The 22,940-nt window shown below is 37.3% G+C and overlaps 1 protein-coding gene across 2 annotated transcripts in view; it reads left to right on the forward strand.

Annotated features, from left to right (window-relative positions):
* The window catches only part of ITPR2 (inositol 1,4,5-trisphosphate receptor type 2), a 456,678-nt gene that overhangs the window by 303,787 nt on the left and 129,951 nt on the right, over positions 1-22,940 (forward strand). For both annotated transcript variants that reach the window (XM_080660463.1, XM_080660464.1), the window contains exons 40-45: positions 906-1,089; positions 1,977-2,233; positions 6,070-6,270; positions 6,764-6,874; positions 10,806-10,901; positions 12,880-13,002. In XM_080660463.1, coding sequence (XP_080516589.1) covers positions 906-1,089; positions 1,977-2,233; positions 6,070-6,270; positions 6,764-6,874; positions 10,806-10,901; positions 12,880-13,002 — 972 coding nt within the window. The remainder of the gene's footprint in view (positions 1-905; positions 1,090-1,976; positions 2,234-6,069; positions 6,271-6,763; positions 6,875-10,805; positions 10,902-12,879; positions 13,003-22,940) is intronic.

A 22,940-nucleotide genomic window follows, 5' to 3' on the forward strand; every position in this document is an offset into this window, starting at 1 on the left:
GCCCATGGTTTTAGTATTAATAATTTTTAATCTCCCTACCCAGTGCCAGTTCTGACTTCTCTAGAGTGTATCATCTTTTTTTTCTCCTATCTCTTCTAGATGCTTCCCTAAGTCACTAAGCAGAAAGTGATTAGGGCCGATACTTCCAAGGTTCAGTATTTCCACCTCTCACTATGATATGTTTTAATCATATTTTTGGTATTGAAGCCTTTCTACATCATTACAAACCATAAAGCAGAATTTATTTTATGGTGGGCTTGTCTTGGAACCCATGCAAAGCAATGTAGCTAATGAAGTACCAAAGGACTTAGTGCCTATTTATCAGTGCATTCCTGTGAGTGAGGTTACCATAGTAACATATTCTAAATTAAATGTACTGTAATTTAGATAAAAGGAAAACAACTCTTTGCAATTCTCCATAAACTCGTTTGCACAGGGTGATCATTGGATTAGTGGCTGGTTTCTTCTCTAGATGTCAAACTCATGAGGGCAGGGACTGTGTTTGTTTTCCCTTTTCATTCTATCTCTAGTGCTAGCCTAGGGCCTGGTACGTAGAGACACTCAATAAACAAATGTTGAAACAGTACATGACTTTATAATAACATAAAAATCAAAGAACTTTGCATACAACTTCTTGTAGTGCCTTTGTCATTTTAAAAAATAAATAGGATGAATTAAATAGCATATGAAAATATGTTGGAAAGTGCTAAGCAAATACAATATATTATTAGTATACACGAAAGAGTACAGGAGACTGGCAAAAGCTGTCAATTTATTATTTATGAAATGATAGAGGGCAGCACATTAAATGTGTGCTTTCATTTAGAATCCTTATATTTATTTCAAGCATAAAAACACTTGTTCTCTGCTTGGGTATTGATATATCAAAATATGTTTTCTTGCAGTATTCTTTCTACCAGCAGTTGCATGAACAAAAAAGGTCAGAAAAATTCTTCAAAGTTCTATATGACCGAATGAAGGCTGCTCAGAAAGAGATAAGATCAACTGTGACAGTGAATACCATAGACTTAGGTAACAAAAAAAGGGATGATGACAATGAATTGATGACATCTAGTCCACGAATAAGAGGTAAAGAAATATTTGTGTATTTGGGAGAGAAGGAGAGAAAAGAGGCTAACACAGTGTTTAGATCTCACTTGCCTTTGTCATCTCACTTGTCTTAGTCTAATCATCCCAACCGTGCTCTGAATATGGTGTTCCATCCTTATATATTATGGTGATGGTGTTGATTTTGAAGCAACTTGGCAGACCAAACTCAAACAATGCATTATTAATGCAAAGCAACTACAGCAGATCCTTGAATATCGTTGTTTCATTCAACGTAGATCCTTTCATTATGACATTGATGAGGTGCCAGAGGAACTTAACTCTTATTTATATTATTTAGCCTATGGTAAAATTGGTTTTGTTACGCATCATCTTGCTTGAAGTCACAGAACCTGTGGATGGCATTAAGGGAGGACCTATTGTAGTGATATGAAGATGTTTGATTTCATTGTGGGAGGCATGGTAAAAAAAACAACTGCCCCAAACCTTCTGAGTATTAATGAAATTTCTAATTTAAGAACAGAAATTATAGCACAGATTCTAAAGAAAGGTTCTTGGTTTTTCAAATAATAAAGTCATCTGTGTAGTAAATACAAATCATAAGAAATTAACATTTTGAAGTTTGCCATATTTTCCCACCTTCTTGTATTCATGAGCTCTCATATTTTATTTATCAGAAAGACATAAATCCTTCGAAAACTGGCTAAGCATTAAGACCTGATTTTAGTGTCCCAGTGCAAATTTAATTTTTTTGGTTGCTAGCTCAAGTTCCTTTGGGGAAATCATTGCTCCTCTTGTCAGGTGATTTTTATTCAGTTGTTAAAGAATTTGGGTACCCGGTTGTCTTTTTATTTTAATTAGCAAAAGGAAATTAAATTAGAACTATAAGAGTGCTGCTTTGTTTTCAGTAAGAGATTCATCACTACATTTAAAAGAGGGAATGAAAGGGCAATTAACAGAAGCTTCTTCAGCAACATCCAAAGCGTACTGTGTATACAGAAGAGAAATGGATCCAGAAATAGACATTATGTGCACGGGATCAGAAGGGGGCAACGCCGAGGACAAGTCTGCAGAGGAAGTGACGATGAGTCCTGCAATTGCCATCATGCAGCCGATCCTGAGATTTCTTCAGTTACTATGTGAGAATCACAACCGGGAACTGCAGGTATTGTTCTAGCTTGTGTAAAAGCTGAGAAAACAGCCTACGGTTATAAGTAATTAAACTTGGATAAAAATAACAAGTAGTTTGGGAGAGTATTTTGGAGAGATAATCAATAAAACCAATAGAGCTCTTCTGAAATGGGGAGAAACTTTTGTCTCTGAGTGATGAAACATGAAAGGAAAATCCCTGTATGCATGCAAAGTCGGGCTGGTCAGGTTTCATTCTTTGCATCCTCAGCTCATAACTTTTTAACTTCAATGAGCATCATCTAATCCTAGTATTCTGGTATTGTTGAGTAAGGTCACATTTGCTCATCTGAGCCTTCATGGTTTTATAGATTTCAGGGTATTTCATCATTTACTGTCTATTTCTTGAGTGAGGATACAGACTACACTTATATGCCTTTATTAGAAGTAGAGTTAACATAGGAGAGGTTGTTTTTTTTTTAAATATATTTTATTGATTTTTTACAGAGAGGAAAGAAGAGGGATAGATAGTCAGAAACATCGATGAGAGAGAAATATCGATCAGCTGCCTCTTGCACACCTCCTACTGGGGATGTGCCCGCAACCAAGTTACATGCCCTTGACCGGAATCGAACCTGGGACCTTTCAGTTCGCAGGCTGACGCTTTATCCACTGAGCCAAACCGGTTTTAGCGAGGTTGTTTTTTTTTGTGTTTGTTTTTTTTTTTTTGCAACAGTGGGAGTCAATACCTTTGTAAATTAATATAGTCCTGCTCTTACATCTTCTTTGGTATATTTCCCTTTGTCAGATAGATTAACTTAGGGGTACCTAGGAATTTTGGCTTTTTTTTGGGGGGGGGGGGGGCATTATTTGTACACACTGCTTACATCACCGTGGCAAAACCACATGAAAGGTGAAATAATTTTTAAGAACACATATCCAATATTAGAGAGACAGCAGAGTTTGAAGTTGTTTTCTTTAGTAAGTGCCTAGATCAGCAATTTTCAATGGGCATGTCGTAAGAAGCACACTGCTGTGCCACAAGAATTTTTAAAACATGAAATACCTGACTATTCAGTCAGGGGCACTGACCTCTTTTCCCTTAGATAGTCAAATTAAAAAAATGACAACAGCCAACACAATAGCTGTCCAGTGCAAATGAATCAAAATTACCCTTATTTTTTTGTCAGATCAGCAAAAAACATAACATTTTTTTGTGTGTGCTGCAGAATTTTAGTAATTAGTTTATGTGTGCCATGAAATTAAAAAAAATTGAATATCGCTGGTCTAGACTACAGGTGTTCTGAATTGGTAAGATAAGTAGATTTATGTAAATTTAATTAAATATTCTCCAAGGGGATACATCTGGAATTAATGGTAGAAGCCATGGCTCCTGGTGACCACTGCACCACACCTGGGAGAGGGCTGCTGCAGTGCTGCCGACAGACAAAGGCCAGACGCATTACGCCCAGAGGGAGGACACTGTTGGTGCCTTCATGCTTATCCTGACCCACCTAGTCTGTCGATGTAGGAAATAGATATATTATGTAGAATCTGTTCAAATATTTCCCTGATAGGAGTGTGGGATAAAATAATTTGGAAAATGCTACTTATAAAATAGTCTGTATTTAATAAGAATAAATGGTGGGTTTATCCAATAGCTAATATATAGAGGCAACCCAACAGATGAATGAATACACAAAATGTAGTATATACATAGGATGGAATATTATTCAGCCTTAAAAAATGAAATTCTGACATGCTACAACATGTATGAATCTTAGGACATTATGCTAAGTGAAATAAGTCAGTTACAAAAAGACAAATACTGTGTGATTCCACTTATATAAAGTACCTAGAATAGTCAAATCATAGAACAGAAAGTAGAATGGTGGTTGCCAGGGGCTGAGGGAAGGCTGATGGGGGATTGTTAATAGGTATAGACTTTCAGTTTTACAAAATGAAAAGGGTTCTAGAGACATGGATGTTGATGGTATCTCAGCATTGTGAATATATTTAATGCCTGAACTCTACACTTACTAGTAAAAGTGATTAAGGTGGTAAATTTGGGGGTATTTTGCCACATACAAAAAATTGGGGGAAAATTACAAAAACAAACTAAAAGAAAAAATAAGTGGAAGAAATAAATTTAAGCAAATAAATCTATATATACAAAAGCCTAAGCAACCATTTGACTGTCCGACTGGTAGCTATGACACACAATAACCACCAGGGGGCAGATGCTCCAACCAATAGCTATGACACGTACACACCAGGGGGCAGATGCTCAACGCAGGAGCTGCTGAGCTGCAGTGACTTGGCAACTGCGGTTGTTCTCTGGTGACGCACCCGGAACCAGAGAGGTGGGAGCTTGATTCCAGGGTGTGTCACGCGAGAACCGCCCTCTCATAATCCGGGATCCTTCTGGGGATTGAGCTGGTTTCAGCCCAATCCCCACAGGCCAGGCTGAGGGACCCCACCGGTACACGAATCTGTGCACCAGGCCTCTAGTATATAAAAATAAGTAATAAATTAAATTAAAAATTAAAGTTTTCATTTTTGTTTACCCTCTCACCAGGTTTACTCCCCCAAAGAAATTACTGCTAACAATTTGTCTTTCCTTTCAGAAATTTTTATGCACATATAAGCATGTTAACCTTTTCTAAAACCACATTATATAGTGTTCCTCAACTTGCTTTTTTTACTTAGCAGTATATTTTATTGCTAAATCACTTATTACTAGTTTATGTTTATATCAGTACATATTGATGTACTTCATTTTTATAGCTTCACAATATTGTAGCGTTTAGATTACTGTTATTTATTATGATGGCTATGGTTTGGTTTCCAGTTTTTGCTGTTATAGACAGGGTGCAGTGAATCTCTTTGTGGAATATATAGAAATAATAACTTTGGGAAGTGGAGTTGTAAGTTAACTGAAAATAATTTTTTAAATTTCTTTATTGATTAAGGTATTACATATGTGACCTCATCCCTCCATTAACCCCCCATACCCCCCCTACTCATGCCCTCACCCCCCTGGTGTTCATGTCCATTGGTTAGGCTTATATTCATGCATACAAGTCCTTTGGTTGATCTCTCCTCCTTACCCCCTCCCTCCCCTACCTTCCCTCTGAGGTTTGACGGTCTGATCAATGCTTCTCTGTCTCTGGATCTGTTTTTGTACATCAATTTATGCTGTTCATTATATTCCATAAATGAGTGAGATCATGTGGCATTTATCTTTCTCTGACTGGCTTATTTCACTTAGCATAATGCTCTCCAGTTCCATCCATGCTGTTGCAAATGGTAAGAATTCCTTCTTTTTTACTGCAGCATAGTATTCCACTGTGTAGTTGTACCACAGTTTTCTAATCCACTCATCTGCTGATGGGCACTTAGGCTGTTTCTACATCTTAGCTATGGTGAATTGTGCTGCTATGAACATTTTAATAGGTGCTTCCAAGTTGCCCTCCATTTACTGTTTGAAGCTGCACTTTTTATAAGGGGTCATTTACTTGGAAAATTTGATTGTTTCTTTCCCTAATGAACTTCTTTCTAGTTTCCTTTTCCTTCTTCTCTTCCTGTTACCTATTATTTAACTCTCTCTCTATAGTTTCAGGATAATGACATTGAGAAATGCTTGGTAAGAATTATGCTGATAAATATAGATGCCTGAGGAAAAAACCTAAGTCTTCTTTTTTTTCTCCTTAAATCTAGGAGACATTTAACAAATACAAACACTTTCTTATATAGAGCAATTCCACTTCACATTGCCATGGGGAGCAGAGCACACACACACTCACACAGAACTGAAAACAATTACCCAGGGATTTTTTTTAACCCTTAGGTTACATTTTCTTTTGCCTTTAGAACTTCTTGAGGAATCAAAACAACAAAACAAATTACAACCTTGTCTGTGAGACCCTTCAATTTTTGGACTGCATTTGCGGAAGTACCACGGGTGGCCTGGGCCTGTTGGGTCTCTACATCAATGAGAAGAATGTAGTGCTGGTCAACCAGACTCTGGAAAGTTTGACTGAGTACTGCCAGGGCCCGTGCCATGAAAATCAGGTAACCATGAAAGCCATTCTCCACGCAAAACTATTCCTGACTAATTAGCAAAGGGATCCAATTGTTGAACGAGCCAACCCTTGTGTACATTTAAAAGATCTTTCTTTTTGCTTTGCCAGATGTTTTTATTTTCCTAACAAAACATATAAGGACTGAATTATAGACCGGCAGATACTATGCCATCTTTTAATTTAATTTCATTGTAAAAGAAATTACATTTATCTGCATGAAAATGTTCCAGATAAAAATCAGACTTATCAGAAAGCGTGAAACATGTTTCTTCATCATTGCTCAGTTTTCGTCTCTTAGTGAATCTTCCCAGGATTTGAGGAATAAACTTCCTTTGGCTTCTATGGTTCCACTTAATCCAAAAGTTAAATGTTAGTTATATTTTAAAGGTCAAAAAACTAAGGTGATTCTGTTATTTTATGCCATATGGTTTCTAGGGCTTTTATGTTAAAGAGAAGTTATTTTGTAACATTTTGTTTTCTAGACATGTATTGCTACTCATGAATCTAATGGAATTGATATTATCATTGCTCTGATCCTAAATGACATAAACCCTCTTGGTAAATATCGAATGGACCTGGTGCTCCAACTAAAGGTAGAGTAAATCCACTATTTAGAGGGGGGAGAAGTGACATTGTCTATATAAAACTCCCTTTCAGAGTTCCTCCAAATCTCCAAGTAGCTCTTGTAGAAACCAGGATATTATCATATTTTCAGCTAATGAATTGACAGAACGGGCTAGTGAAAGCACCATGCACATGACATTCCTGATAAAATGTCAAATAAACTTGGAGGTAGTGTTCAATTGGAGGGAACTTTCCTGGAAGTCCCTTTAAGTGGTGCTTTCTTTCACTATGTCTCTTCTGTTGTTATTTTATGTTTTTTATTATAGAGAAGAGCCAAAGGTGCTGGAACTTACTGCACCCATTTATAAAATTCACCTTGACTTCCGAATTCTAGCTGGCAAGTCACAGCTATTAGACTGTGGCAAAGGAAGGCTGCAGTTTCGTTTTACGGCTCTCCTCCTTATAAAAGTTCTTTCCTTTTACATTAGAATCTTATTTCCCCCCCAAATTCTATAAGCCATTTTCACACTGCCTTTGAGAAGTCACTTTAACTTAAACCGCACACGTACTTCCCAGCAGTTTCATTAATCAGAGCTCAGGAACAAGATGACATTACAAAAAAATTCCTTCAATTTTTTGTTCGAATGGGAATAACAAATGAAGGTACACAAGAAACCATATAAATCTGAAATACAAAGGCCTGATATTCAGTGGAGGTGAATTATGAAAGACCACATTATTGTGTTTAGTGTTAAACAGGTAAACAAATCATTGGTTAAATAACAATTTTCCAGTTAAGACAGGTTTGTCTAGGATCATAGCAAAATGTAATTTTCACTTTGTATATTTATGGCCAAGAAGAATGATATTTTGATAATTCTGCTACTAAGTATAGATATTGATAGATAACATACATATGTACTGCTTATGTGAAGGTTGTGCTAATGGCTTTTAATAAGAAAATGTTTTACTTTAAGAGATGAGTTTGTATTTTTTCACTGTTTTCTGTTGCAGTGTGTATTGCTTTGGGTCCTTCCATCCATACATTAAAGCAAAGGTGATTCTTGTGTAGGTCGAACTTGTGTCCTTTCCCTCATTAGCATCATGCTTCAGATAGTGAAGGCAGCCTAAGCATACATGGCAGGCAGCTTCATCTGAGTTACTAGAAAAAAATGTTTATTTCATCTTAAATTCATCTTTAACCATAATTAATAGAGATATAACTTATAAAAGTCTTGGCCTCTGGCTTTTTAAATCCTTTATTAGTCTAAAACAACCCCTTTAAATCTAATTTTTAATTGATATAACTTAATTACTGGATGATTCATCAATTTAAAACAAAGTATAGGCATCCTGATTATTGACAAGCCCAGACCTATCTATCTATCTATCTATCTATCTATCTATCTATCTATCTATCTAAAAGGCTAATACGCAAAGTCAAAGTGTCCCTGCGGGAGTTTGACTGGGAGACCGGGAGTTCTATCGTTTGCTATGATGTGCGCTGACCACCAGGGGGTGGCGCGGAACCAAGGAAGGCCCTGGCCGGCACCCAGAAGGCCCCAATCAGCCCTGATCGCCGGACAGGACTAGGGACCCTACCCATGCATGAATTTCGTGCACTGGGCCTCTAGTGTTAAATAACTAAATGATGGGGTACGACTTAAGAGTACAAAGATATTCTTAGCTATTCAAATAAAAATGCTTTTTAGAAAAAAGATCATTTAAAATTGTATATATTACTAAGTACAATTTAGGTATACCTCTTCAAAATGTGACAGTTGGATAAATAAGGGTATGTAAAAAATACCAAATGAATAGATTTGACTTGAAATATTTAAAGTATCATTACCTACCTAAACAATGAGGTGTGTGTACTTTTCTTTAAAAAAAAAAAATGAGGCTTTGACATAATGGCCAATATGACAATATTTGTAAGACAGAATGATATATAATGTCAAATTTTAGGGGGCTTCTCTGGGTAGGGTGCTTTTAATGATAAAATCTAGATAACATTATAGAGAAAAACTACATTAAAAATGTTAAGGTTTTATTTTATATCATTTATATAATTTTTCTTAGTTATGATTCTAAGTATACTTCTTCCTATATATTCATTTACTATACAATTTATGAATTTTTTATGCATATGTCTTGCCCTTTACCTTTTAATTTACATTTCCTAACTGATTTGTGACTATGAAGGGCTGAATCAGTAAATAGGTCATTTTGTTTTGTTTTGTTTCAAAGAAAGTCCTCTATTAACACTGACACGTGCATTTGATTTCTCGGTGTTTATAGGTTTTTGTACTTTCAAATTGATTTAGATTTCAGTAGGTCATTTACTAAATTCTTATTCTTCCAACATAGTATGAAAAAGGAGATTTGTTAGAAAAAGTACCATAATGCCAATAGCATTCTGAAATTGGATGTATTTTAAAGCTATTATGTATTGGGCCTGCTGAGTGAGGTTCATTAGAGAAGACTGCTATTGTTGCTAAGGTTTTAGCTTTGAATTCTAGGGGTCATTTCAAATCACTCTAAGGATTTGAGCTCTCCTTCAAATCCTGAAACCTTATTTTTTAGGTATATTATTTGTACGGATGGGCTGCTACATTATAAAAATGGGTTTTAGGATTGGTATAAATATGTAAAAATTTTAAATGAAACAGAAAAATTAATGCTACCTCCCCTGCAAAATGCTAAAATCTTTTCAGGATGGGTCCATGACATTGATATCATTATCATCATCATCATCATCATTGATAGTCATTTAAAGATAGTCTTTAGATTTTACTTCTGAAAGAAAAAAAAATAGTTGGATAGAATTTGGTATTAAAAACTGCTCAGTAAAATTAATTTGAACAACTTTAACAAAATCTGTGTAGAGATGTTTGCATACCAAACAACTGATTCAATTTAAGTTTTCATCCTGTAAGATGTTAATTTTGAGTCACTGAGAACCACCTTAAAGCCATTTGACTCTACTTTTGTGCTCCTATCAAAGATTATATGTGGACATTGAAATGTTTTGAACATTACAAAAACACTGTAGTAATATCTCCCTAATAGCTTTTATCATCGTGCAATTTGCCACAATTCTAGGGCAGCACTATTTAAAGCAATGTAAAGAAATCTCTTTTTAAATGTTGAGAATATTGTATTTTATGGGTCAAGACTTTCTGTAACTCTGTGGTACCTGTTTTGGATTATAAATCATCTCTATCAGAAACATTTTTTATATCTATAGGTAAAAATGTTTGAGATAACATATTTATAAACCAAATTAGAAAACCTCAAAGACAACATAAACTATTTTCATTCTTTATAAAACAAAAATAGAAAATATTATTATTCTATAACCCAGGTGGTAAACATGTTGCTTATATACTGACATACTGTGGAACTAGTTATCTGTAAATTTATATTGTATTTCTAACTCATGAATTTCCAATTTTATAGATTAATTTTCAGTAATTATTTCTTAAATTTAAAATTTTGATTTGATAACATTTATTAATGTTTCATGTTAAAATGAATTTGCTAAATTCTTTAAATTATATACCATTTATCTGAAATATGTCATTGATACTGGTTCACCTTACTGTCCTGTTAAAATGTCATCATAGAAATGCCCACTAGGAAATAGTGAAAGAATATATGATAATATTTAAATGCATCATATATAAAGTCAGTCTTGTTTTTAAAACACCTTTGCACCAATATTTAAAATATCCCTTGTAACTTTATCTCTCATGATTTATAATTTTTATTTTGTGTTGACAATAAAGTAAAACATCCTATTTAAAAATGCTAATAAGCCAAACCAAATTAGCAGTTTAAAATTCTGTTTGATTTAAAAAAAAAAATGGTCTTGGTAATCTCAATTAACAAAGGCAGGGGATCGTTAATCCATGAAATCGATTTTTTCTTGTGCGTTAACCCAGTCTGTTTCTCTAGAACAATGCCTCCAAGCTTTTGCTGGCCATTATGGAAAGCAGACATGACAGCGAGAATGCAGAAAGAATTCTTTTTAACATGAGACCCAGGGAACTGGTAAGGAAACTTTTGAAACCTATGTTAATAATGTATCACTGAAAGGGATGAATTTGTAGTAGGCATGTCAAGAAAAAGTCTAGTGACTTTCACTGCTCTACCAAGGCATAAGGACACCTTACAAATATCTTAGGAGGCCTCATGAGGGCAAAGGCCAGTGTAATTGAGGTCCTTATCATTTCATTGGTTTATCCACTCTTAGCACTAAGCTATCTGCAAAATCTTTTGACAGGAAAAAGAAAAGTTTGCTTTAGTTTCTGTATTGGAATATATGAGGAAGGTATGTGAGACAAATGTTTGTACCACTCAAAAATTATATTTATACCTCTTTCTGAAAAATGAAAATAAAATCAATATCTTTTGTACTTGTTTTTATCAGGGAAATATTACATAATGTTTGTTCTAGGGAAAATTAGAGACTTGATGGGAATTCCACAGAAATCATTAGAGGGTCTTCCTATTGTACAAGTTATATTTTCCTCCTCATTTGTGACATGGAAATCATGGAGTAATATCACCATACCTTAAAAGCATCGGATTTCAAAAGCGTTGACAACATCCTCAGACCTTATAGCTCTATGCTCCAATGATTAAATCCTAGTCTTACGAGAACCATTGTTAGTGTTATGAGAACATTCTATGAAAAGCACTCTTTTGCTTTCTTTTTAATAGTAAGGAAGAAACCCTGGCTGGGTAGTTCAGTTGGTTAACCGTTAGAGCGTCATCCCGATATGCCAAGGTTGTAGGTTAGATCTCCAGTCAGGGCACATACAAGAATCAACCAATGAATGCACAGATAAGTGGAACAACAAACCAACATTTCTCTCTCTCAAATCAATTAAAAAAAAATAGTAAGGAATGGAGTCAAGGATGGAAGATAAAGATAAAAATAAGATACATTTTGATTTACCATCTGTATAATGAGAGCCTTGTATCTTCAAGGCAGTGGGCTAAGAAGAGTAAGAAGGGTTTGCTTTAGTTTGTATATTGGAATATATTGGGAAGGTATGTAAAAATGTTTATATCCCTCAAACATTATATATCTTTCTGAACAATAAAAATTGATATTGTATTTATGGTTAAAAGGGGCAATGGGTTATATATTTGTTCAAGAACAGCACTGTACAATAGCCCATTAAAAATACGGTTTTCTCTGCCTATAACACATTGATCTCATCATCCACTTCCTCCTTATGGCCCACCCTCAACCTCTTGACTCAGTGCCCATGCCCTATGCTTAATTAGTACCTCAAACTTAAGTCTTGCTGTAGGATTATTGTTTTCATCGCTTTTTAAAAAATATACATATTTTTTATTGATTTTAGAGAGAGAAAAGGAGAGGGAGAGAGAGAAACATTGATATGAGAAATATCTATCAACTGCCTCCTGCACGCCCCCTAGTGGGGATAGAGCCTGCAACCCCCAGCATGTGCCCTGACTGGTAATAGAACCTGTGACCTTTTAACGCATGGCATGACACTCAACCAACTGAGCCACAAAGGCCAGGGCACCCTCTAGATCAGCCATCGCCAACCAGACCACCGGTGGTCTGTGAGGTCTGAAAGGTTGGCCACCGCTGCTCTCGATGGTGTTCATCACTTGAGGGCAGATACTCTATTGTACCCACCATTGGGTCCTCAGTGCAGAGGACGATGTCCAGCACCATGGATCCCTGTGACCTAGAAGGCACTTAATAAATAACAGCTAGATATTACAGTTCCAGAGTCTCCTAATTCGTTGGAACTTATGGCACTGTCATCATTCAAAAATCAAAGCAAAATTCTCCAAGGAAAACAAGGAATATTGTAGGGAAATACTTCTGTGCTAATTTAACTAAAGCCATTTTCATTTAGAGCTCTTTGATACTTTTCAAGTCTCAGGAAGCATTCTAGCTTTTAATTATATCTCATGGATAATGTAAAATGCATGTTCTTTGTGGCATTCCAAGCCTTGCTATTCCCCTTTGTGTCTTTGATAGGTGGATGTGATGAAGAATGCCTATAACCAAGGATTGGAATGCGATCATGGAGACGATGAGGGTGGAGATGATGGTGTTTCCCCAAAAGATGTTGGACACAATATTTATATTCTGGCCCATCAGGTATGATGTTTATATCTTTATATGATTTTTGTGTATGGTGTAAATGGTCTTTACATAATTAATTTCTAGCTTCATATACTGTGGTCAGAAAAGATGATGGATATAATTTCAATCCTCTTAAATTTATTAAGATTTGTTTTGTGGCCTAACATATGATCTATCTGGGAAAATGTTCAATGTGCATTTGAGAAGAATGTGTATTCTTTGGATGCAATGTTCTATAAATATTTGTTAGTCCATCTGGTTTCATTTAAGGCCAGTATTTCTTTATTGATTTTTCTGTCCAGATTATCTGTTCATACATGTAAGTGGGGTATTAAAGTACCTCACTGTTATTGTATTGCTGCCTATTTTCCCCATTAGGTCTGTTAATATCTGCTTTATATATCTAGGTGCTCCTATATTGGGTGTTTAAATATTTACAAGTGTCATATCTTCTTGTTTTTTTTTTAATTTTTAAATTTTTATTGCACTCATTAGGATGACATCCTATATAATAAAAGGCTAATATGCAAATCGACCAAATGGCAGAACAACCGGTCGCTGTGACATGCACTGACCACCAGGGGACAGACGCTCAACACAGGAGCTGCCCCCTGGTGGTCAATGTGCTCCCACAAGGGGAGAGCTGCTCAGCCAGAAGCCAGGCTCATGGCTGGTGAGCGCAGCAGCGGTGGCGGGAGCCTCTCTCACCTCCGTGGCAGTGCTAAAGACCCTTGCAGGGAGCAGGCCTAAGCAGGCAGGCGGACATCCCCCGAGAGATCCCAGACTGCGAGAAGGTGCAGGCCAGGCTGAGGGGACCCCCCCCCCCCAGTGCACAAATGTGGTGCACCGGGCCTCTAGTTGGTTAATAAAATCATATAGGTTTCAGTTATACAATTCTATAATACATCATCTTTATATTGTGTTCACTACCCAAATAAAGTCTCCTTCCATCACCATTTATCCTCCCTTTACCCTCTTCTACCTCCACTCCCCCCATCCCCTTTTCCTCTGGTAAGCACCATGCTGGTGTCTGTGTCTGTGAAATTTTTTTTCTTTGCTTAATCCCTTCACCTTTTTCACCCAGCCCTGAAGCCCCCTCCACTCTGATAGCTGTCAGTCTGGTCTCTGTATCTATGAGTCTGTTTCTGTTTTTTTTGTTAGTTCATTTTGTTCAATAGATTTCCACATATAAGTGAAATCATATGGTACTTGTATTTCACTGACTGGAAGTGTGATTCCTTCAATTCTGTTTTTCTTTCTAAGATTATTATAGTTATTTGGGTTTTTTTGTGCTCCCATATAAATTTTTGGAATATTTGTTCTGGTTCTATTAAATGCACCATTGGTATCTTGATAGGAATTGTGTTGAATTTATAGATTGCTTTGGGTAGTATGGACATTTTTATTATGTTAATTCTTTCTATCCATGAATGTGGTATATGCTTCCACTTATTTGTATCTTTATCAGTTTCTTTCTTCAGTGTCTTATAATTCTCCAAGTGTAGATCTTTTACATCCTAGGCTAACTTTATTTTTAGGTATTTTATTTTTTTAATGTAATTTTAAATGGGATTGCTTTCTTAGCTTCCTTTTCTGATACTTCATTATTTGTGTATAACATTGTAACTGCTTCCTAGATATTTATTTTGTACCCTGCTATTTTACTGAATTCATTTATCATTTAGCAGTTCTAGAGAATCTTTAGGGTTCTCCATATATAGTATCATATTATCTGCAAATAATGTTTTATTTCTTCCTTTCCAATTCGATGCCTTTTATTTCTTTTTCTTGTCTGATTGCTGTGGCTAGGACTCTAGCACTATGTTGAATAAGAGTGGTGAGAGCAAACTCATATCCTCTTGTTGGATTGACCATTTTATCATTATGTAATGAATGCTCTTCTTTATCTCTTATTAAACTCCTGTTTTTAAAATCTATTTTGTCTGATATAAATGTAGCTACTCCAGCTTTCTTTTGGTCCCCATTTGCATGGAACATCTTTTTCCATGCCTCCATTTTCAATCTATGTGTGTTCTTACATGTAAATTCTTTTGTTTGCAGTATATAGATGGTCTTGCTTTTTATCCATTCAGTTACTCTATCTCTTTGGTTAGAGAATATAGTCCATTTATATTTAAAGTAATTATTGATAGGTTTGTGCATTTTTTCATTTTATTGATTATTTTCTGGATGTTTTTGTAGTTGCTCTCTGTTCCTTTCTTCTTCTCTTGCTCTCTTCCTTTGTGCTTTGATTATTTTCTTTTGTGGTATGCCTATTTTTTTCTCCTTACTATTTGTTTATTTGCTATAGTTTTGTATTTTGTGGTTATTATGAGGATTGCATATAACAACTTATATTTATAAGAATCTATTTTAAGTTGATAACAACTTCAGTTTAATCTCATTGTAAAGCTCAAGATTTACCCCACACATTTTATGTTTTTGATATCACATTTTACATCTTATTATTACCTGGCATGTCCCTTAACTGACTGTTGTAATCGTAGTTATTTTTACTGCTTTTGTCTTTTAACATTTATAATAGCTTTGTAAGTGTTAAATTTACTACCTTTGCTATATATTTACATTTATAGTGAAATTCTAAAAGATGTTACTATTGATTGTAATACAGTTGGATCATTGAGAAGATTTTTAGGTCTTTCATAGTATATCTATATCTATGTCTATGTCTATATCTATATCTATATCTATATCTATATCTATATCTATATCTATATCTATATCATCTATATCTATATCTATATCTATATCTATATCTATATCTATATCTATGTGTATATGACAGAAAAAAGACAAGGGCAGATGAGTTATAACTAGAAGGACCAAAAAGTATTTTAGGTATTGAGGAACTAAAAGCTAAGATGAAGGACGAGTTGAAGGAAGTAGAACACAGAGATTTAGAATGTGGAAAGGGTGTAGTTTTAGAGAGAAAGAGAAACAAGGTGACAGGAATTGAGTCAAGCTAGAAAAGGAATGACTAGAGATTGAATGTGAGTGGAAAGAATAACATCGCAGGCTGAGAATTAAAATAATATTGGCTACTATAACAAATAGAGAAATGTGGTGACACAGCATATGTGTGAGAGCAAAGAGTTACTTCAGAAGCAGTAGCATTATGGAAGGGAATCAGCAAAGCAGAGTAGGGCAGGGTGAGCAGTAGGAAGTTGGGGAATATAGCCACCCATGCTTTCTTGACTGAAAGCTGGTTTTGCTTTCTGTATGAGTGAGCAACTTCATTAACAAGACCCGATCATGGAGCTTTCAAGTGGGAAATGAACAACCAGACCAGTGAAGTCACCACTGGAAGCAGCAGAGTGATAGATATTTGAGCCAGATTACATTGTCCATACAGACAATGCTTAAAAATGCAATCTCATATTACTAGTATAATGTGAGTAACCATAAAAATGCCAAGGTTTAGCCCTGGCTGGTTTGGCTCTGTAGTTAGAGCATCCATTGGGCTGTGGACCAATGGGTCACAGGTTCTATTCTATTCCCATCAAGGACATATACAGGTTCAATCCCTAGCCCCAGCTGGGGTGCGAGCGGAGGCAACCAATCAATGTGTCTCTCTCGTCTCTCTCTCTCTCTCTCTCTCTCTCTCTCTCTCTCTCTCTCTCTCCCCCCCTCTCTCTCCTTCTCTCCCTGTCTCCTTCTTTTTCTCTCTCTCCCCCTCTCCCTCCCTTACACTCTCTCCAAAAATCAATGGGAAAAAAATATCCTCATTCCTCAGGTGAGGATTAAAAAAAAAAGTCAAAATCAAGAAAGGACTTAAGTGAAGTCAGTTCAGTTTTAAGCATCCTATCTAATAAAGATGGAATATGCAAATCGACTGTCACTCCACAACAAAGATGGCAGTGCCCACAGCCAATAAGGAGGGAATATGCAAATTGACACAACAAAGATGGCGGCAGCCAGGCTGGGACACTTAGGTCGTCACAATGGCAACTATGCAGGCGTTCTGCCCTGCCCCAGCAGCTCTGGGCCTCTGGGCAGTGTGTGCTTGCAGGTATGGAGCAGCTGGGGTGGGGCAGGCCGCCTGCTATGAGGGGAGGGGCAGGAGGTGGAGGGAGCTACAGGAGGGCGGCAGGTCCAGAGCAAAGGCCCAGGTCCTGGGTGCCAGAGGGAAGCTGGTGCCAGCAGCCAGGGGAAGGAAGGCCTATTCTTGCATGAATCTTCGTGCATTGGCCTCTAGTTAAATATAAGAGTAGAGAATACAAATTTAACAACAGGTCAAGGTGGATATTGAGAAGATTGGAGAATGAAAATAATGAATGCATGAGCTAGTCATAAATAAAGACAGCATAAAAGGCAATGATTTTGATGGATTTGAGTTTATGAGAATGCTTGGAGACGACAGGTTCTATTCAAGGATAATGGTGAAATTGTCCAAGGAATGGGAATTCAGAAGCAGTGAAAAAGTAACAAGGGGTTAAAAACAACATACTGAAATGAAGAGATGTGAAAATGTCTTGAATGGATATGTAGAGGTTTATTAATTTTTCAAAACAAAAATGTTAGAAAAGCAGTAGTTTGCAGAGCCATGATGGTACAACATAGAAGTGCATGAAGAAAGACAGACTTCAGGAAGAAAATGTCAGACTGAGTAAGGAGAAGGAGATGCTGAATTGCTGAATCCTTTAAGCCTTGTGATTAAATTGTAAGAGTGTAAATATCAAATAAATGTCCATATGGGTTCTTTCTAGGAACTCAATGAGTGGGTAGGTGCTGGAGGCAAAGACCAACAAGTAGTTAGCATAATAAATATGAGAGGTCAGTCAGAAGGCTGATGGACCTTGGGCTTTAGCAAGGGCTAAAAGCTATGCACCGATTGTTCTGTCGAGACAATGGTGGCTGAAGGCAATCTCCTAACCTGATAATCTTTTACTGTTTACCAAACCTTACCTTTGATATATCTGTTTGGTTTGCTAAGGGCAAATGTATATTCTAGTAAATATAAAGCTATGGGTATGGACATTCGGAGAGCCATTCTACTAGAGAAGGGCCTCTGTCTGGTTCCCCCAATAATTTCTAAATTTATATTTCTTATATAGTATATCCATTTATGTGTGGTCCCTTCTCCAGATTCTGAATCCTTGTTGCAAAAGGTTGCAGCAGGTAGGAATGGCAAAATATATGGAACAATGTATATAACAGATATCTGCTTATTTTCTTATAGTGACACAGAGAGTTATTACCTTGCCAGGTTTTAAATATGTTTTCATGAACAATTCAGCTTTCACCCATAAAAGAGAGCACATGGTGCTCTTTTGATCTTCCCACCGTGACTTCTTTGGCCCTCTCTATGCTAGGATATGATATTTGGTTTCTTGGGAGGCCAAACACGGTTGCTGAGTTCCATATGAACCTGTTGTCCAACTAGCTACCACACCAAGGCACAAACACAAAAGAATGGTGATTGTAAGCTTTGCTGCCAGAGGGAGCCAGGTAGCTGTGCTCCAAGGGTTTGGTTGAGTCCAGGTTTCAAGGCTTTCTTTCATTGTGACTATGGGATCATTCGGCCCCTGCATGCTGATGACTATGCAGATTGGTTTCTGCCTTTGCACGGCTCAGTAATTCCAAACCCAAGGTTCAACTTCCTCCTTGTTTTACTATTATCATCTTTTGTACAGACAGTTTATTTTGGTGCCCTCAGACTTTCAATTTTTGTTGTTATTCTTTTTATGGCAGTGAGGTAGTTCTGCTTTTCCTACTGTGACAGCCTTTTTGGTCGTTCTTGTGGTTGGTCTTACAAGAAACAAATAATGCTTCTTGTAAGTGTCTTGTCTGATCTACATAAAACTATAAATACTTAAAGGGAATTTCTTAAGTTCTGATACCATGGGGTTGTGCAGAGAATTTCCTTAAAATTAAGATATGTGTCCTTTTGGGCTTTCTGTCATCCACATGCTCTCCTCACACACCTCTAGGCTTGTTTTTTTTTTGTTTTTTGTTTTTTTACATTCTGCTTTCTTCCTGTTCTTTTTCCTCTTTATTCCTGTGTTTCTATACAATAGTCACTGCCCACAGTCTAGACAATTGTCCAGTACTTTGGATATGTTTAACATATAGTAGGCCATATTGTTTCTCTGGTCCCAGGGACCAATTTTTGTTTTTCTGTTTGAGACCTTTTATTTTCTCCCCCAGCTTTGTTGAGATATAATTGACATATAATAACAATGACTAAGTTTTAAGGTATATGATGCATTGCGTTTGTACATTTATTTATTGTTCAATGACTACCAACATAGCATTAGCTCACAACTCCATCCAGTTACATAGGTGAGAACTTATAAGATCTACTCTCTTGGCAACATTTCAATTATATGGCACATTATTATTAGCCACAATCACTAGGCTACACATACATCCCCAGAATTTGTTAATCTTATAACTGAAAGTTTGTACCCTTTGGCCAACATCTCCCATTTCCTCTACCTCCCAACCCCTGATAACCACTCTACTTTCTCTTTCTCTGATTTTGACATTTTTAGATTTCACATAAAAGTGATATTATGCAGTATTTGTCTTTCTCTGTCTGATTTATTTCACTTAGCATAATGCCCTCAAGATTCCTCCAAGTTGTTGGAAACAGCAATATTTCCTTCTTTCATATAGCTGAATAAGATTCCACTGTGTGTGTAAATACACACACAGACACACGCACACACACACGATGGGGTAAAAGTAGGTTTAAAGTTGTGAGTACACTAAACACAGAGTTAATAAAGCTATTGTAATAATCATAACCTACATGTCTTTATACACACACACACACACACACACACATATATATTATATTTTATCCATTCATCCATTGATGGATAGTTAGGTTGTTTAATATCTTGGGTATTGTGAATAATGCTGCTATGAATATGTGATACCCTCTGTTTTAATACCTACAAGAATAAGAAGTACATGGAGAAATATTATATACTTTACAGGAAGAGAAGGAGTATTAGGTAGCGAGCCACTAGAAAGCAAAAATAACTCCTGGGCTCATAAAGCAAGAAAGAATGTATCACTTTAAACTGGCTATATGAAATTGTTTTTAAAATACAGGCTTTAAAATTTTTCATGAGCATTTCACCATCTCACTAAATGGTCTTGAGATTGTAATTTTAATGTCTGCGTAATTGTTCATTGTTTGAATGTACCATAATTTATTGAGTCACTCCTAATTGTTAGACATTTAAGTTTCTAATGTTTTTGATATTATAAATTATGCCGTGATTAATATCCTCATACATTAATCTTTGCCTGCTATGCTGATTCTTTCTCTAGATTGAATTCCAAGAAGTTTAATTACTAGGTCACAGGTAGTAACTATTTTATGGTTATTGATGCATATTATAAAGTTGTTTCTCACAGTGTGTGATTATAAAATTGTTTTTACAGAATCTTATTGGATTCTAAAATTAAGACCATTTAAAAATATTTTCTAAGCTAATAATGTTTAGAACATAGTAACTCCTCAATAAATGTGTGTTAAATAAATTAATGAATTGTAGATTAAATGGGATTTAATTTTAAGTCACACATTTGGGATTACTAATAAAATGGACTATTTTTAAATGTTATTTGCTCATTTCTATTTCTCTTGTGAATTACTTAAAACTGTGTTTATCCATACTGTTGGGATCTATTTTTTCCCAGTGAATTTTAATTAAGGTTAATAACCCTTAGTCATAATTGTATTATCTACTTCTCTGTGATTTATTTTCTCTGTAAATATTTTAACAATAGTTTTCTTTCATAACCTTGAGACCTGTTAAACAGTCACCTAAATTTTATTCTAATGTATAATGAATTCAGGTTTTGTAATTAATTCTATAATTTTTTCATGTTATCTTGCAGAGATGCTAACTCATCTCTAAAGATATAGTCCAAGACTTAGCAACAACAATCTATTCGGACAGGGTTTGTAGGAGTTGCGTGGGTGTGATGTAGAGCATGGGTCACAGAGAGACCTTTAGTAGAAGAGATCGGGGTTAAAATTAAACCACCTCAGGGCCAGACAGGGTATGTGAATGAGCAATGTGGGGGCAGGTGTGGGAGGAGCATCTGGTGATAGTCTTCCAAAGCAGGCCACCATGGCTCACCTCTGCTGACTTTCCAGTTAGGATTGCAGGCCCTGTATTTCCACTTCTACTCCTTCAAAAGAAGCATGAATTTTTAAATTTTTGAAAAAAAATGTGACATCTCCTCATTTTTTAAAGTTGACAACTCATTCAGATTTTGCAAAAACATTGAGTAGTCCAAACAGGTGGAATGCAGCCCATGAGCCAGAATTTGCCACTGGAGAAGTGAGGGATCCAGAGTTCTCATTTATTCTTCACTCAGTTGTGTGGATTTTTTGAGTGCTTACTAGATCTTACGCACTGTGCTAGATACTAGGAATACAGCATTGAAGAAGGCCAGCAAGAGATCCATTCTCAGGGAATTTACATTCTGACTGGGAGCAGTGAAGAGTAGACAAACCAGAGTTAGCAGATAGTGTACCCAGCTATGCAGCGAATGAGAAGAAGCTGTGATGAAGGACAGTAATGAGGTGCTATTGCAGATTGGGTGATCAGGAGGGCTTTCTCGGAAAAGCTGAAAGTGAAGCTATATCTAAGTGAGAAAGCAACAGCCAGCAGTATGAGATGGGGAGTTAAGGAGTAGCATCCCAGAGAGGGGCTTGAAGGTAGCACTAAGTTTGGCATGTTTGGAGGAACCAAAGACCTGTGGAACTGCACCCTTAACCAGCTATTAGCACTTGAATATTATGATAAATACATATGATGCACCTGAGGCTCATTTATTATAAGACTAGGGGCCCAGTACACAAATTCGTGCACCTTGAAAGGAACTGTGGGCCATGAGGCTGCTGTGGGCATAGGGGCGGGTCTCGGTCCATCCTCTGCGCTCCCGCCACTGCTGCTCCCATGCACAGATGGTGCAGAGTGATTGGGGCTGGTTCCAGCAGCAGGTGCGAGTGGGGCCAGTGCTAACAGCGGGTGCAAGCAGCAGCTGCTGCCCCGATCGCCCCTCAGGAGCAGGGGGAGGTAGAGAAGCCCTCAGGGGTGATTGGGGCTGGCAGCCACCACTTGCACCTGCTGACAGCACTGAGCAATCGGAACCCACACTGAGTGCCAGCAGCGGATGCGAGCAGGACTGGCTCCAGCAACAGGTGTGAGTACTTGGCAGGACCCCGGCACATGGGAGCAAAGAATTTTTAGTAACCACCAGAGGTTCACCCCAATGACAGTGACCAACACCCTGCCTTGATCTAGCACCCCTGCTCACCTGCTCCACCATCCCGCCGTGGCTGATGCCCACCATGTTCCGCGTGCACCCCCTGGTGGTCAGCGCACATCATGGTGACCAGTTGTTTGGTCATTCAGTTGTTTCGCCATTCGGTTGTTCAGTTGTTCCGCTGTTCTGTCTATTTGCATATTAGGGTTTTATATATAGAGTAGAGGCCCGGTGCATGAAATTCGTGCATGGGCGGGGGGGAGTCCCTCAGCCCAGCCTGCACCCTCTCCAATCTGGGACCCCTTGATATCCGACTGCTCGTTTAAGCCCTATCCTGGTGGGATCGGGCCTAAACGGGCAGTTGGACATCCCTCTCACAATCCAGGACACCTGGCTCCCAACTGCTTGCCTGCCTGCCTTCCTGATTGCCCTTAACCACTTCTTCCTGCCAGCCTGATCACCCCCTAACCATTCCCCTGCCATCCTGATTGATGCCTAACTGCTCCCCTGCCAGCCTGTTTGCCCCTAACTGCCCTCCCCTGCAGGCCTTGTCACCCCTAACTGCCCTCCCCTGCAGGCCTGGTCACCCCTAACTGCCCTCCCCTGCAGGCCTGGGTCCCTCCCAACTGCCTTTTCCTGCAGGCCTGGTCGCCCCAACTTCCCTCCTCTGCCGGCTTGGTCACCCCTAACAGCCC

This window comes from Plecotus auritus, assembly GCF_963455305.1.
Source record: "Plecotus auritus genome assembly, chromosome: 3".
NCBI lineage: Eukaryota > Metazoa > Chordata > Mammalia > Chiroptera > Vespertilionidae > Plecotus > Plecotus auritus.